The following is a 17,012-nucleotide window of genomic DNA, read 5'->3' on the forward strand; positions in this document are numbered from 1 at the left end:
TGAGTTGAGGCAGTTTGTAAGCCTCTCTGATTTGGCTCACAGACTCCTTCCACAAGGCTCCAGACCCAACAGGATCCAGGTCCCCACCTCCCGGCAATGACTGCCCTCCAATCACTCCGGGCGTTCCTCCACACCAAAGCACATCTGCCTCAGGGCCTTTGCACTCCCCACCTACTCCCACAAATATTCATGCTGCTCACTCCCTCACATCCTGGAAGTCTCTGCTCTAGTGTCCCCTTATCTGAGAGGCTTTCCTGCTGCCCCCGCCCTGAAACAGGGCCTGCCTGATGCCCTCACACTTCCGCAATCATTTTCCTTCCGCACCCTCCCCACCGGGCCCCCTACAGCTCGGTGTTTCTGCTTCCTGGCCCTCTCCCCACTAGAATAAGCTTCGTGAGGACTGTTTCGCTAGGGCCTGGTATGTGTCAAGGCCTGTTTTCTGGATTTCATAATACAAAAGAGTACTACGAAAGGGAGCAGCACTGAGCTTTCCTATCATCCACGCTGGCCACTAGCTGCACGAGCTTGGGCTCTCCAGTTACCTTACTAAGTCTCTCCGTGCCTTTCCCTCCTCATCTGTCAAAGGAGGAGTAAAATAATACCACCCCAAGTGAGGGAAATTAATTACAGGTAGGGATTGTGCCTGGCACTCAGCAAGCCCTCGGTGTGTGTTACCTGTTATTAACTATTATTTTATGATGGCAATGGGTAGGAATCAGTACAAAATTCAAGAATTCTGAAGTAGAAAACAACCGTGTCACTTGGGGTCAGATGCTTGGTTTTATATTTTAAAACTGTGAACAACTTTTGGGAGGGTCACCCCAGGGGTGACACAGGCACTTGCCAACACAGGTTTAAGGTCCTCTGCCAGTGCCTGGAGGGTGCAGACACTCCCCCAGGACAGAAGCCCCGCCGCAGCCTCACAGGCTGCCTGACTTCTCAGGATATCAGAGCAGTCAGTGTCCAAGGGCCAGGGTCGCGAGAGATCCAACTTGAAAATACAGTGTTAAAATGCATGGTCAAAGGAGACCGAAAATACTCAAATCCTGGACTCAGAATACGAGAGATGAAAAGGTTCTGAAATACCGACCCGTCCTGCACCACACAACCCGCCAATCAGATTGCCTCAGCCACTGTCCTTTGAGGGATCATGAAACCCTAAGTTATTTATCTGTCTACACTGTATTTCATCCACACCCCACCTTTTTCTGCCGTGCTGTACGCCCGGGCGCAGAGAAAGGAAGAGAGGTTAGAGAGTCCCGACCAGCAGGCAAACGCAGCCTCTGCCAGGTCTGCCCAGCCCAGGCAGAGAAACGGATGCACTTCTCCCCAAGCTCTTCAGTCTGTATGACAAGGCGATCGTGAGCACGATGGGCGGGCTGCCAGCCCACACGGAGAAAGCTTCCCGGGGTGGACCACCTCCTCCTACATCTGACCTGAGAATAGAGGTGAGTGGGAGGTGTCTGTCCCCATCTCTCCCCCAGAGTGGAGAATAACAGGCCTTTTCACAAAAAGAGTAACCCTGGGGGAAGGCAGGGCCTTTCCACTTTCACTGCCAAAGACATGCAGGTGTCTGGCCCAGCAGGGTGGGCCAGCTGCTCCCTGCCCCACACACGCCTCGCCTGACCGCACTGACCCCAGAGCCCCCAGCCTGCCACCCAGTTCTGGGCCTAATTTGGGCTTCGCTGACTCCAAATGCCTTTCACCAGGGTTACCCACCATGGCCCAGACCTGGCTTCTGGACCATCAAGGTCCTGCCTCTGGAATCTGGGTCCCCATGGCCATTTACCCAGCTAGTAGCCAGACACACAAAAGACATGATCCCAATACACAGCTTCTTAATTCAATTTCTACCCCAATCCAATCTATGAAGGCTGGACTTTTGACCACATTTTGAAGGATGAAATAATTCATTAACGTATAAAGAAGACAGGGAGTAAGACAGCTGGCTCATGTTTCCCTTATGGATATCAGAACGGACCTTACTCCACAAGGGGAATACAGAGATAATTACAGGTTCTTACCAATACATAACATGATTGCAAAGAGCTTACAATTGCCTTCAGAGATTCCCGTTGGGAAACTGCAGAGAGAATTAGATTAAACACTGAAGCACTTCTGAGTGAAGAGACTTCATTTATTTCAAGTGTTACTAAGAAGCCTTCCAACTGCCTTGTACAGTATTTGTGTTCATGGGCAAATCATACCCTAAGAACTGGGGAAAAATCATACAGTATAATGAACTCAGTTAAAATATAAGCTTAGGCACTCACCAAACTTGAGACGCAAACCATATTTTTTTATACCTTAGAACCTATGTCCTTAAAAGTGGTTTCATACTCAAGTTGCTCACAAATAGCCAGAGCAGCAAGCAGAAACGTTAAACCACAAATGGTACAACATTTTCAGCGGCGAAGTGCTTGCTCTACCATCACTGTGAGCAGTGACCCCCACGGAGGGAAGCCTGCACCTCTTGTGGCCACACTGCAGATCGGATTCGGCCTCGATCTTTTCTCCTTAGGGACGACGCATGAGAGACCCTCACAAGCAGACTCAGTGTCAGTGCAAAGAACACAGTCCGTGTGGACCAAGTGCAGTGAGCTCCAATGTTCAAAATGCTTGGCGGCTGCCTAACGTTTAACTCAGTTTTGCACAGGAAAAGATCATGAACAAGCAACTTGCAACTTCAAAACCCCAAAGGCTAACCTTCTCTTCCTTTCAACAACAAAAGAAAAAATTCAGAGGAAGGATGTACTTACTTGTTTTTTCTGGTTTTGGCTCCTCATTATCTACAAAAAAAAAAAAGGGTCTAAGTCCGATTCAGATGACAGCTGAGGGAAAACACAGGCCAGTGGGAGAATTGGTAAAACGTTTGCCTTTCACCAATAGCAACCATTTCCTGTCTTTCTTCCTCAGCTCATCCTGTTTTGCCACTTCGCTTGCCAACTAAAATTATTTCCCATGTAAGTGCTTTTTCAGTACAAAACCATGCTGGAAATTAATGTGTCCTCAAGCAATGAGTGATGTCTGCCTTACTTAAAAGAAAAAGAAAAAGAAAGAGTCCTATGTTTTACTTGCATTAAAGAAGCAGGTACATATGGTACTTACCAGAGTCGCTTTCAGAACCGCTCTCAGAGCCGCTGTCCTCTCCTGAATCAAGACATAGGCCAGAAGTACACAACAAAAAAGAAGCAGGAACTATTGTAATGACACATATTATAAAACAGATCCTCTCAAGTCCAAAACTAGGCTGGTTCATATAAAAGGGGGCTATTCTCCTTTGGAAACGGATAAAATAAACTTAACCCGTTTAAATACGAGCTCAGCTCACACTCTGGCTACAGTCATTTTAAATGGGTGTCACCCAAGTCCTACCCGGCCTTGACCTGCCCTACTGCTCCCCTCTAGTCCTGCACTTGTGCATCTAGAAGGTTCCCAGGCACAAGGTCAATGATACAATGGGGCAGAATTCTGGAGTGCAGAGGCCATTCCACAGATGCACAGGACAAACTCAGTCCACGCTGTTCACCTGCTCTTGAAGGGTGGTCCCCAAGAATGCTCCCTTCACTTCCTCACCACCAACTCAGTACTTCCGCCCACTGCAATCAGGCTGCTGTTCCCACACTTAGTCTGTGATCCTCTCCCTCACTTCCCCACAGGCCTGCTCAACCCAGGCCCTTGGCATCCACAGGGAAACACATCAACCACTTCCTCCTGCCCACACGACCTTCCCCTGGAGCCTGTCCTGGCTCTCCTCCAACCTCTCTGAGGCCCTCCACTTGCCTCCCAGCTCCTTTCCACCCCAGCCCCTCAACTACTAACACTCCAGGCCCCACGCCCCACGCCCAGCCTCCTTTCCAATCATCTGACCTTCTTTAGTCTCTGGAATCAGCACTGTACACTTTCCCACATCAGGGTCTTTATACCTGCAAGTCTCTTGAACTAAGACAACCCTTCCAGCCTATGCCCTGTTACCCCAATTTATCATCTCCTCCAGGAAGCCTCCCAGGACTACCCAGCCAAGTGTCCACCTCCTGGCTGGGCTCACAGAGGAACCTGTATTAGGTTAGAGTGGTCAGTTTAAAAATGACCTAATTGACCTATCAGATAAATTCTCCATTTCACTAAGTACAGCTTTATCACCAAACTTTGAAATGTATTCAACTCTTTCAACTAGAAAGATGGAAATCCCTTTCACTGATTATTTGAAGTGAATCAGGAAAATAAACTGTTATTTACCTTGCTATAAATTGGTTATTTTATAAAAATTTCACTTGGGCCCTGCCCAGTTTGGCTCAGCGGTTAGAGCACTGGCCCGCGGACCAGAGAGTCCTGGGTTCAGTTCCCCCTTAGGGCATGTACCTGGGTTGCAGTTTGTCCCCGGCCCTGGCTGGGGTCGTGTGGGTAGCAACCAGTCGATGTTTCTCTCTCTCTCTTCCTCCCTCTCTCCCTCCCGCTCTATCTGAAGATGAATGCAAAAATGTCCTAGGTTAAGGATAAAAAAAAGGTAAAAATTTCACTTAGGCATTGACCAGTATTTCCCTTACCTGACTTAGAGTCCTTTGAAGTGTTTAGGTTGGGGCTGGGGCAATCTAAATTTTGAGAATGAAATACATGTTTAAGAGTGTAAATACAACCATAAAATGAAACATTATGTTCTATGTTTTAAAAGCCACTAAGCCAGTAATAATTGAAGCGCCCTCTACTATAAACTGAACCACCTCTTTAGACCCACAACAGCCTTGCATGTCAAACTAATGCAAATGATGCCATATCCTTGGGGGAAAGATTTAGACCAAGAAACCTTAAGCCTTTTCCAGTAGAGGGAGAACAGAAAGCCAACAAACTTGAGATTTACACTTGGTTGGTCCCTTGGTAAACACTGACTTTGGTGCCAAAGGAGCTGTATTGTCTCTCTGATCAGCTCAGCGGCTCCCTAAACACATCCCTGGCAATTAAATGACTTGACACCAGAAAGAGAAAGAAAGGCACCTGGTTTTAGATTGTGTAACTGAAGGGCAGACAACGGTATTCCTGTACTAAAATCAATGTTCTTCCCCAGGCAAACGATTGTCAACAATTTAGTGAAATGCCGCCAGTGGGTGGAAGCTAAGGCTCTGAAGTTGGCAAGATACGTTATGCTCAGGCCAGGCACGGCCTGGAATGTGACTGGGAAAAACGGGCATCCCTGAAGGTTCTCCGACAGGGAATGGCATGGAATGACATGGAGACACAGCGACGTAAGAGCTTCAAACTGGCTCTTGGGGTCCCCAGGATGTTGGTGGCTACTGGAGAGCACTGCTGTTCAGATGGATTCGACTCCTCACACCAGGAGGCCCCTGCAGAGACCCAGATATGAAGTGACGAGAGTCTAGGCCAGCGTGAGTGGGCATGGGAATGAAGAAATGACAGATGAAGGAAGGGGTGGAAGAAGTTACCTCCAACATTAAACATGTTGTGAGGGAAGGACTGCTCCTTAGTCATTATGCCTGTGTCTGTATTTATGCCACTCTCCTTAGACTGCCCCAGAGAACAGGACCTAGTCTCCCATTTCCCCTGGATCTGGAACATGCATCCACACTGGGCTGGTGAACGACAGGGACTTAATTACTGGTTGACTAATTCCCTTGTGCTGCGGCAGAGACTACTGTCCCCCCAATTTTATAAACACTGACTTAGTGTCCACTGTGTGATGGGCACTCTGCAGAAATTAGGAGAAAATCCATGCCCCAGAAAGCAGCTTATGGGTTAATGCAGTTGTGAAGGCAGGAGTAGCTGTGCATTAGACAAAGCGCTGCAAGACATCACAATACAATACAATACGGTATTAGGCCAGTATTTTGCTGGTCCAAGAGAGAAATTAAGACCAATCACTGAAGATGAGGGATTCAGCACAAGTCTGTGAATCTGGCTGAGCTGAAACAAGTCTTGGAGGCGAAATGTGAGGGAAGGGAGCGGCATCTTGGGTACACAGAAATGGGGGCAAAAGCAACACAAGGGGTGTGTTATGTAGACGGGAGGTGCAGGTCAGCACTGTGAAGCAGGAGAGCCCACCAGGTCTGACCAGTCTTGACAGATGCATGGCATCCCCATACAATGCACACTGTAGCCAAATGCTGCAAAAACCTTTAGTAGATTGTAATCATGACACTTCTATCAGGCAGGCGATCGTTCTGCACTGAAAAAATGGACTACAAGAGGCATTTTTTTTTTTTTTTTTGCAGAACTTGCAAAAGTAAGATAGTGGCCCAAGCAGTGACACAGATTTACACCTCAAGTGGCCTCGGTACCATCCTCCAGAATGGCTCTCAGGCACACAGTGTGGAATAAAGAGAACGGGCCACAGCAAGACATACAGCCCTGCACACATTTCACAGACCTTCAGTCAAGCAGCACAGGTCAGAAAGAGGACTCGACCCTCAGCAGTCCCACACCAAACCCAGAGGCAGACCTCGTTTACTCCTTTAGTAAGAAGAGTTCTTGTTTGACCCAGATTCAGGGAGAGAACTGTGTTGCTATTTTCATTAAGTGTGTAAAACTGATGACTACACTCAAGTATTAAAAATAACACCTAGTTTTTAAGCATGGAAAATTTATAGAATTCAGTTGATAATACTTCATTAAACTTACTTTACTGAATTTGAAATACAGTTAAAAAGAACATTAGACCCAGAGGTTAAAAGGAGTGAGATACAAGAGCATTTATATTCTATTATCGAGTTGTAAAAAGCTCCAAAGGCCCAGATTCTTTGCAGTTTTACCTTTTTTAGTATCTGTTGAAAAATAACCATAAAATTCTTTAAAAATCCCATCATCATAACCTAATGATTATTTAAATATATTTCTATAAATCAGTGAATGCATGAATGTAACAAAGCAACTGCAGTCAGTAAGTAAAATTAAAGAAATCCTTTTCTAAAACTGCAAACATTTCGCATAGTTTTTCAATAACACAGACTTAGAGGACCATACCTTTTTCTTCTGAAGACGCACTGTGATCAACACTAGAACAAGAAAAGAAAAACACTTTTAGAAACTGATACTAATTTTATACACAGTAATTATGAGAACCTTCAAAATGATCACTGTATTATGTTTCTCCAGAAATGTTGCAGTTTAAGAACTTTCTCCCCCCTCAATCCTCTGCTTGCCCCTCTCAATCTCCATGGCCTGAGTCCAAACTGCACAGAAACAGGGCATATTAATGTGCCCTTGAACTCCTTGTCCTGGTACTCCCCCAAGAGCCACCAGCACCCCTTCCCAGGTTCACAGCATTGCCATGCCCATGGCCGGCCATCGGCCTTCCTTGGTCATGTCTCCGGTAACAAACCCTAATCGCCCATGCTGCACCAGCCTCCAGCCCCTCCACCTGGCTCCCTCTGAGAGCCTCTCCCTGGTCCTCTCCTCTCCCACTAGGTTACTCACTCTGCTGCTCTGGCCTCCCCCGTCGGAATCAGCATGCCTGGGAAGTGAAGGGCTCAGAGAGCTCCCAGGTATCTAAGCAGTCCCTCCCGACCTGGGTTTCATCCGCACCACTGCCCGAACCCTCTCTTTCCCCGTCTTGAGCCAGTTCACAAAAGAACTCAGTCTCCACATTCCCACTCTCCATTCTCTCCTAGACGCTAAGCCATCTGGTTTCTGCTCGCCCATGTGACGGAAACCACTCTGGCTAGAGCCACCAATGACTCCTGTCCAGCAAGACCCAAGGGGCTTAGTGACCTTTCTCTTTAGATGAAGCAGGTGACAGGCTCCTTCATGGCTTCCAGGCCCCTCTCACCTGGTCTGCTCCTACCTCCCCTCTCAGGGGCCTCTCCTCTCTCCACGTGCTCCATCTCCTGGATCCATCGGCTCCAGCCCCCTGGGGACTGACGTGACCCAAAGTCACACTGTGTACCCTCCTCTTACCGCTCCTCACTGCCTCGGTGGTCACCTTCACGCCTTCAGATCCCAAATCTTGACTTCCTTCTCAGGACTCTTCTCTGAGTTCCAGGTGCCTGGGACCTGAGGGTCACTGAGCCTCCTCCCGCACACCTCTCATATCTGTCCCCTCCTCATACACTGTTCCTGCCTCAGTTCAAGTGCCCTCATTGGCTCTCACCTGGTTGGTTGATTATAACTTCCTAACATCAAATCTGCCTGCAGCCTCTCCCTTGGCCCATCCCTCATGTGACCCTCAGCATGTTATAACCCTGGCTTTGCTTACGCCCTTCTGTGGCTTCTCACTGCTTCCTCAGTTCGCTGGCATGACACGAGAGGGCGGCCACACTGCTCCCTTGTCGCCCACGCTGCCCGCTCCCTCAGCGTGAAAGCTCTTCAGTGTCCCAAGCACACCCTGCACATCACACACTCGCACAAACCACTCTCTGTGGAGCCCCCCAGGGTCACTGCCTGTGACCTTGTAGGTCATGCACCCCAATTCTGGGTGCTCCATGGATGGGTACTATGATGCTGGGGTACCCCCTAGAGTTGTGTGTGCATGTAAGTGACAGCATGCCCTCCCCCATGATGCCCAAACTTCTACTCATCCTTTAAGAACAGATTTGCAAGGTGTGGTCTCAAGGCCATTAGAACTCTTTCAGATAACCACTGAAAGTCGTTTTTCTGGTCCATTGAATCAGAATCTTTGATGAATGAATGAAAAGGCAAGAAGAAAACAACAATGGTGTTATCAGCACTAATGGGTGTTGAAAATCTTTATTTTCTCCTTTTATCATCCCAATAAGCCTAGGAAGGCTAGTTTACAAATGCGGAGACTAAGGCCCAGAGAGGTTAATTAAGTTCCTCAAGGTCACACAGCTAATAAATTAGGAACAAATGCACATGACCCTAGGCCATTATGACTTCTGGTACCATGTCTTCCCTCACTCCCTACCACTTCACCCCCAAATCCCAACTGCTTCCTCAGTTTAGTAAAAGTAAACTGAGGAAGAAAACAGCAAAAGGTACAGACCAACAGCTTGCTCTTTCCCTTCTTTGCCCAGGTTAGTGGAACTCCCAGACTTTGTAAACCTCCTTGACTTAAGATTTTATACTGGCAAACATTCCCAGTATATATACGGTATTTTCCCAAGTTCCATGATTTTAGGAAATACATGTATTCCCAATTTGAGACCTAAATCCTCTTGTTTTTTTAATTCTAAACTCCTGCTCAAAAGGTCAGAGAGTGGGATGAACCTGAAATTGGGAAATGCTTCAAGAAACTTGTTCTTGTATGTACTCCTGATGTAATATGTAAAAGAACAAGCCAAACCATTGTCACTGTGCCTTTCAATTTTAAAATAATTATGAGAACATGGATTGAGAGTTAGCCATTCTTATTTTATAAAACGTGTCTGCTTAAAACTCACTTCCGTGTCCTCACTGACAAAAGCGCATTTTTCTCTTAACTGGCACTTTCATAATCCCCTTTCTACAGCTGCTTATCTCTATTTCCAGACATTTATACATCTGCTTAGATATTAGACCTTCTGCTAAAACCCAGAAACCTCTGTATAAAAACCTTTATTTTCTCCATGGCAGATAACAGTAAGTGATGGCCGAGACAAGATTAGTGAGACTGCAGAGCAGACAGCCAGCTCTCTGCACAAAACACCTACCTGACAGTTAACAGAAATGGGAGACAGGCTCGGACCCAGTGAGGAGCAGCCCACCCACAAGGCAGCCCTCCTGCCCCTTGGTACAGCCAAGCGGAGGAAGCAGAACCTACAGGACCCACAGGACCCTTGCCATTCCATGGATGTTAGATCCTCACATTCTCTTCCTCTCTGTTTTTTTTCATGTGGCTTGTTATAAGAAAACCACAGCAACCCTGGACAGAGACCACCCATTCCAAATGTTCACAGTGTAATTTAGGGACCAGAAATCAGCAGAGAAGGGGCATGGACATTTACTTAATGGCACTTAAAACTCCTTAATTTTGGTTGGGACTCAAACATTATTACTAGGTATAACGTTGTGCCTATCAGCTGCCAAACCCCACCTTATTATACCTTTCCCTTAATAGAAGGTGGAGGATGGGGGAGGGAGGGGATCCTGCACTTTGCCACAGTAAAATCTCTGAACTACAACAGGATTTAAAGAACAGGCTTAAGACTTCAAGGGGGTAATATTAAATGAGGGTATTTATTGCATGTTTGTTGAAAAAAATGTGGATTATATGCAAATAGGTGCAAATGAGTAAAACAACAAAACTGTGGTTGGAATTAAATCACGGCTGCAGCGAAATGAAACCTAGAGCAAAACCAAATCCTCGCGTAGGCACAGTACGTTGGCGCTTTCAAACCCACGAGTGCACCAGCTCCGCCCAGTAACTGCCAGGCATGCGGGCAAGCACTGGCAGCCCCGGTGCAGAGGAGGACACAGAGCTCAGAGGGGTGAAATCAGCTGGCCAAACCCACACAGGCTGGTGGAGCAGGGAGCTGGAACTAGAATTCAGAACTTCTGACCTCAAAGGGAGCCTTTTCTCCCATCTCGGCACCCGGCTTGGCACCGGCTTGACTGTGTGCAGCCCAGACAGGTTGGTATCAGGTATCAGAACAAGTTCACACAAATCCTGCTTAGTGACCAGTAATTCTCCAGTTAAAGATTTTCAACAATGCTTTACGTAAAAATAAAATTGTAATATGATCGTAGCTAATATTTACTTAATGTTTACTGTGTGTCTGAAACTAAGCCAAGGACTAGGCGTGTGTCATAGCCACCTTTCTAGTGCCTATCAGCGAACCACTATTATCCTCATTTTACAGATGAGAAAACAAGGCCCAAAAGTTCTTGGGAAATGTATCCAAGAACCCTGGTCCATCTAGTTGCAATGCTCAAACGTTTACCAGTATGTTTTACCAGAGCAAAACACTTATCAGTCTTTCCTCCTAAGGCTCCTACTGCCTGTGAAGGTAATTCACAACTATAGTTACATTACAGTTACTAATATCAAGTTTTCAAGCATAATTAAATCCATAATAAGCCCCAAATCCTCCTTTAACTAACTTTTCACCAGAATTAAACCAACTAGTATTTTACTTCTTTTAGCCCCAATACACCTTCTAGAAAATAAGCCATAGGAAGTAAATGGGTTCAAGAGAGTGGAAAAGAGTTTATATTAGTCACACACTACAGTTAATCTGTATAATCACCAAGTAGCTATACTTCCCAAAACATAGTCAATGAAAGTAACATTCTCTATAATGCATATCTCTTTCATCAACTCAAATTAACAAACACCTATTTACCATATAATAGGTGCTATTCTAGGTAGAGGGGGATATAAAAGTAACAGATGACACATGAATGAACCCTGTCCCCAAGAGGCACACTAATGGAAGACAAATCAGAAAATAAATGTATATGAAAAGCAAAATAAAAACAAAGGTAAGCTATAGTATTCACTCAGAACAGACTATGATGAACTGAGAAGAACTGAACTCTTATGCTAAAAACACAAGCACGTACCTAACTACAAGGCCAGTCAGTGAAACTATGATGCTAAAGCCATCTTGCATTTTCAGAGTGTGACCATTCCCCAAACAGGATCCTCTGTTAGAAAAACTTGAAACCGAAAAGGAACCTATAAGAGCTCCCAAGTCTAATTAATTATTTTACAGAGAAGAAGATGAGACTCTAGGAGCGGTCACGTGAATAAATACCCAAGATCACACATCAAGTTAGAAACAGAGACAATCTTACAACTTGCCTAAGCCTCTTGCTTTACATATCGATTCACTCATTTAATAAACATGTTTGGGTTGTGTACTAGGCACCAGTGAACAAAGCAACTGGGTCTGTGCCTTTGAGAAACCTGCAGAGAAACCATCAGCCCTCTGGAGACAGACTTCCTCTATCTGAAACAGGAGGTGCTTTGAGAGAGGACAAGAGCTTGTCTAAGATTGAGGAACTGGGGAGTGCTCCAGGGGAAGTGACTTTTAAGCTGAGCCACAGAGGACAAATGGGAACAGACAGGAGAAGAACTGGTGGGGGCAGGGTGGGGCTCGAGAACGGGAACAGGGGTGGGATTCTTTCTGAGGGAGGGAGAAGTTGATCAAGGAACAGAAACAGGAGGAAAGCAAGTGTGGTCGGAGGTAGAAGCAGGAAATGAGGAGGGACAGGGAAGTGGAGAAACCCTAACTATGTAACCAAACTGATGACAGCCATTCAGTCTGCTGGGTAGTCTCCAGGAATAACTGAAACTTGAGAGCGGAGGAGGAAGTCAACAGCGCAGGGTCTCAGAATCTACTGTCTTCAACATCAGACATAGGGATGCCTGACCCTGTGCGACCCCCAGCAATCTGCAGGTTCAGACAGTGACTGTGTTGAGTCCAAAAGGCCCAAGGACTTTCCCAAAGAAAACCGCACTCTTCCAGGCCACATAAGCCAGCCTCCCTGCTCAAGACGGTGTAGGCTAGATGAAGAGTCCTGCTCAGGAGGCTAGGTAACTTAAAGCACACTGCAGGGTCACAGCCTTCACTCAGAATCGAGCTCTGGAAGCCAACAACAGAGCCAGGCAAGGGCAGGACTTCCTTAATGCCAAGCCCTCTGGGACCTGGCTCTAGGGTGGATCAAGGACTAGACAAGAGGAAGGTGGGGGGCAGGAGGAACAGGTAGGAGAGATGAAGGCATCCTGAGCTGCCAGCTATTGATTTCCTTAGGAGACACTTCCCGAGACAGGCTGCTTTCCCATCATGGCCCAGTTTCTTTTCTAAACACTTCCAATCAACGCGCCCACAATAGAAGCCTTCCCATAGCCTTTTTCCTTTTACGTCCAGGTCCATGAATGAGATGCTTGTGAAGGTATTCAGCTCTGGCAAAGATGGGAAATCCACAAGGCGGGCTTTCCAGTCTCTTTCACCACACCTCTTGCGCCCTTTATTCAGTCACACCAGGTGAAACTGGTAGCTCTTCGGGTATGAAAAGACTAAAGGATTCATTACATCATTATTTGTAAAAGGCAAAAGCTGGCAACAACTACCTTGCTCATCAAGAATAGAACAGATGAATAAAATGTGATCTAGTCATATAATGGAATACTGTAAGCCGTGATAATGAAAAGAACTGCTACACATAACTCTCACACACATAATGTTGCACAAAAGAAGCCAGACACAAAAGGGTATACACTGTGTGATTGACTCTATTTTGATCAAGTTTACAAGCAAGGAAAACTAATCTCTGGTTCCTTTGGGGAGGAAGGATATGACAGTAAAAGGAACGAGAGGCGCCTCTAGGGTGCCGTGTTCTATTTCTCGACCTGGGTGTTGAATACATAGATGTGTTCACTTTGTGGTAATTCATAGGCTGTACACTAAAGATGTTTGTGTTTTCTGTATGATGGTACACACACACACACACACACACACACACACAGAGGAAGGATTCCTCAGCATCTTGGGAAAGGAAAACTATTTAGGGCTTTAGCTTTGTGGACCGTGATTCCAAACAGCATGCCCCTGAGTAGTAGCAGAGCAAGGTGAAAAATCTGATTGCACTGGGAATACAGCCTAAATGGCAGCAATGGGCCTGAAGGAATTAGGGGATGTGGCAATTTTAGGGCTTACGCCCTTGTTCCTTCTTGTAACTGTCAATGAGTTCTCTGCATAATGTACCCCAAATGGAAGGGAAAGGGCTGGAAATAGGCTGGCAGGGAGGAGGAAGGTAGCAGGAACATTTCCAGCAGTGAGAGGACAAGGAGGAGATGAGAAAAAGGAGGAAGAGGGAAGAGAAAGAAATCCTAAGTGCCCAGGGTGGGCAAGGAGAGTTCACCTGGGCTGGGGTTACGTGGGGTGGGGGATTCCCACCACTCAGCCCAGTAGTAGGGATCCCTTCTCTACTCCCCTCCCTGAGCCAACATTTGATATACAACTAGATTAAAGGTTTCACTGCACTGCTCTGATGTGTATGAGTATGAGTGCGTGCGTGCGTGTGTATATGTGTGTGTGTGTGTGTGTGTGTGTATACAGCTCAAGATTCCACATCCCCAGCATTCAACATATTGTTTGGCATATAGTTTGCACTGGAAATAACTATGTTCATTGGACAAATAAAAGATAGAATATGGTAGTTAGATATAAGGTAGAGACTCTATTCCTCAATACTTAAGAAATCTGTAATAACAGCTTAATTAAGACCAAAAATGTGGGAATAGTAAGTTATCAGAGTGGCATATTGTGCAGCTACCAAAAATTACAAGCAACAGTAGCAAACATCTGGAGGGTGCTTTATAGTTTACTAAGACACCTTCTGTGTCTCACACAGAATTATAGGTAGGGACTTTGTTGCTACACTGAAATGTGAAAATGACACATTAGCAACAATCTCCCTGAAGAGGCCAAAAAGATGATAGTGGACTAACAAGTTTTGATGGAAAGGGATGGGGAAGGGTCCATATCTGAAAAGCAGTACTAGGAAGAGCTGGTAATTCTGAGTGGCCTGCAAAGCTTGGTTAGCTGTTTGTGTAAATAACTGTGCTAATTTCACATATTATATTTCACTTCACTTGTCTCTTTGGGGAAAAACTTCAGAGGCATTCTGAGTGAAACCTCTCAGAAGTGTTTGATGTTCAAAGTAGACTCAGTTCATGTTCTGGCGTGGTTTTGTTCATGCTCCTAATATCAAGAAGAATAAAAAAAAAGACAGCCCTGGCCAGTTGGTTGGGCACTGTCCCATGCACCAGGACATTCTGGGCACATGCCCAGGTTCAGGCTCATTCCAGGTGGGGGTGTGCAGGAGGCAGCCAATCCTTGTTGCACTCTTACATTGATGTTTCTCTTTCTCTCTCCCTTCCTCACTCTAAAAATCAATAAACTATTCTTTTTAAAAAAGACAGACTTTTTTCTAGGCTGTCTTCCTGACTGCAACGGTGTTTTTAAAGAAAGGACAAGAAAGAAAAAAACAAGAAAAAAAACCCTCTCTCCACCCTGAGAGAAGCTGAGCCAAATGTTTAATGGTCTGCAAAAAACTGAAGTGCGAACACTTTAAACCTTGGCATTGTCTTGTTCCTCTAGTTGTTCCTATAGAAACTTTGTTTTGCAGTCTGTGACTGTCCCAAAAGTAGATTCTCAGCAGTCTGAATCTTAGCTGAGCGCTTCTGCACTGCTTTGGGTGGACTTCCTGCAAGCACGCACTGCAATGAGAGCATTACTGAAAGGATGTATTTCACAAACCGCCCATCACGTGCCTTTTGCTGAAACACGACTTCCAGTGGAAAGGCCTGTTTGCAGATGACCGGGGAGGGAGGTACGGGGGGACGGACGGGACAGCCCACAACACTGTTACAGCTTTCCCAAACCAGTTTTTAATCAACGTGCTCATGTAAAGGGTCTGTGGGACACTGATGACAGAGGTACTTTTACAGTCATAGCACAAATTCTTCAAGCAGAAAGTTCTGTGGGCAAGACACTGTATTAGTGCCACACGGGAGCGAGAGGCGGAGGGGCGACTCCATGCTTAGGCAAAAGGGACATTGAGGGAACTAATCCTACTCTCCACTCAAACTACTTAAAAGTCGGTGGCCAAAGCGCCGACGGTGTTCAGAATAAAAGAAGAAGAAAAAAAAAAGAAAAAAAAGAGCATCCGCCTGGGGTCCAAGTCCTCCTCCATGTACAGAGGGCGCAAGGACTAAAGAGACCTGAAGCCAGAGAGCTGGGGGCAGATGAGGACAACAGAAGCAGGGCCTCGGGGCTGGGAGTCACCCAGGAAGGCGGGAAGGGCGCGAGTCCAGCACGGAGAGCAAGGGAGGCTCCGCAGCACGACCTGGCCTCTTCCACCCGCCCCCACCGGCCGGCCGCCCCCACCCGCAGGCTGCGAGCACACCGAGCTCACCTGCGGCCGCCGCGCGCAGCGGTCTACCGGCGCGGGGAAAGCGCGGCGCGGGGGCAGCGCGGCTGCAGGGGGCAGCATTGCCGCCCGTAGGCCCCGCCTCCGGGCCGGGCCAGCCGGGCCTCCCGAGCTGCGCGCCGCCGCCTCCTGCGCGGGCACCTGCGCGCGACCCCGGAGTCGCCGGCCCTACCCAGGTGCGGCCGCCCAGCCCTGGACCGCGGGTGTGGGGTCGTAATCCGGGTGCGAGTGCATCGCCTCCCCAGGCTTTGTACCCCACGCAGGGCAGGTGCCGCCGTCGAAGGGCTCTTTGTTTGTGCGGCCGGAGAGGGGATGCCGGAGCGGCGGCGGAGCCCTCGCCCCGCCCGGTCAAGGGCAGGGGCAGAGCCAGGGGTCGGGGTGCAACAGAAGGGCAAAGCCCCTTCCGCACGCGGCGATTTGGGCCCAGCCGCCCCCACCCCACCCCCAACCCGCTCTGCCCTTTCTCCTTCCGACCACTTCCTCGCGCCCCTCAGCCCTGCGGCTGCGCTCACCTGCTCTCCGCGACCCCCGCGCCGCGGCTCATGGTCGCTCGGCGGCTGGCAGGGCGCCCCACGCACGCCCGGGGCTCCGCCTCGGCTCCCTGCTGGGCGGCTGCAGGAGGGGCTCGCGTGCGGAGCGCTCCCTGCGCACCCGGAGAAGGCCGACGCTGCGGAGGATGGGAGGGAGGAGGGCGAGCCCGAGCCGGGGGAGGGGACTGGGCGGGAGGGGCGCCGGGCGCGCATCAATAGCTGCAGCCGGAGGCGGCCGGGGCTCCCGTACTGGAAACGCAAGCTCGCTGGCAGATCCGCGCGTGCACACTGGTGTGAACACCGGCGTGCACAGTCGCACACAACGGCCGCGCGGAGGCAGCTTGTCAGAACCTTCGCTCTGTGGGAACTCGGCTTGGTGACACTAACGCCAAGGCTTCTGTAAAGTAGAAGGGCCAGTGCCATTCTGGAGGGGACAGAGCGCTCAGGTCACCGTGATTGGAGTTGGATACTTCTGTATCTGGGTATTTTTACAGGGAACCACGCGACACCCCCCCCCAAGGGGTTCCTAGATTCGCTTCTTACAATCTGTAAACCCCCTGAAAGTCTATACCACACTATCTAAATACAGTTGTCTAGAGTGCGGGTCCACAGCCGTCATTGGATTAAAGAGCTGTGTGACCCCCACCACCACCCCAA

General features: G+C 48.0%; 1 protein-coding gene across 3 annotated transcripts in view; it reads right to left on the reverse strand.

Moving 5' to 3' along the window:
- LOC118617110 (NACHT, LRR and PYD domains-containing protein 1b allele 5-like) overlaps positions 1-16,402 on the reverse strand; it is a 33,102-nt gene extending 16,700 nt beyond the window's left edge. For 2 of the 3 annotated variants that reach the window (XM_036242723.1, XM_036242722.1), the window contains exons 1-5: positions 16,338-16,402; positions 6,973-7,004; positions 4,548-4,592; positions 3,109-3,150; positions 2,760-2,789 (exon numbers count right to left, since the gene is read on the reverse strand). In XM_036242723.1, the coding sequence (XP_036098616.1) occupies positions 2,760-2,789; positions 3,109-3,150; positions 4,548-4,592; positions 6,973-7,004; positions 16,338-16,369 (181 nt within the window). In that variant the 5' untranslated portion in view covers positions 16,370-16,402. Of the gene's footprint in view, positions 1-2,024; positions 2,084-2,759; positions 2,790-3,108; positions 3,151-4,547; positions 4,621-6,972; positions 7,005-16,337 lie in introns of those variants that run through there. The other variant, XM_036242725.1, reaches the window with a different exon arrangement.
- Between the last annotated feature and the right edge of the window lie 610 nt (positions 16,403-17,012).

The sequence above is a fragment of the Molossus molossus genome, unplaced genomic scaffold (genome assembly GCF_014108415.1).
Source record: "Molossus molossus isolate mMolMol1 unplaced genomic scaffold, mMolMol1.p scaffold_m16_p_5, whole genome shotgun sequence".
Lineage (NCBI taxonomy): Eukaryota > Metazoa > Chordata > Mammalia > Chiroptera > Molossidae > Molossus > Molossus molossus.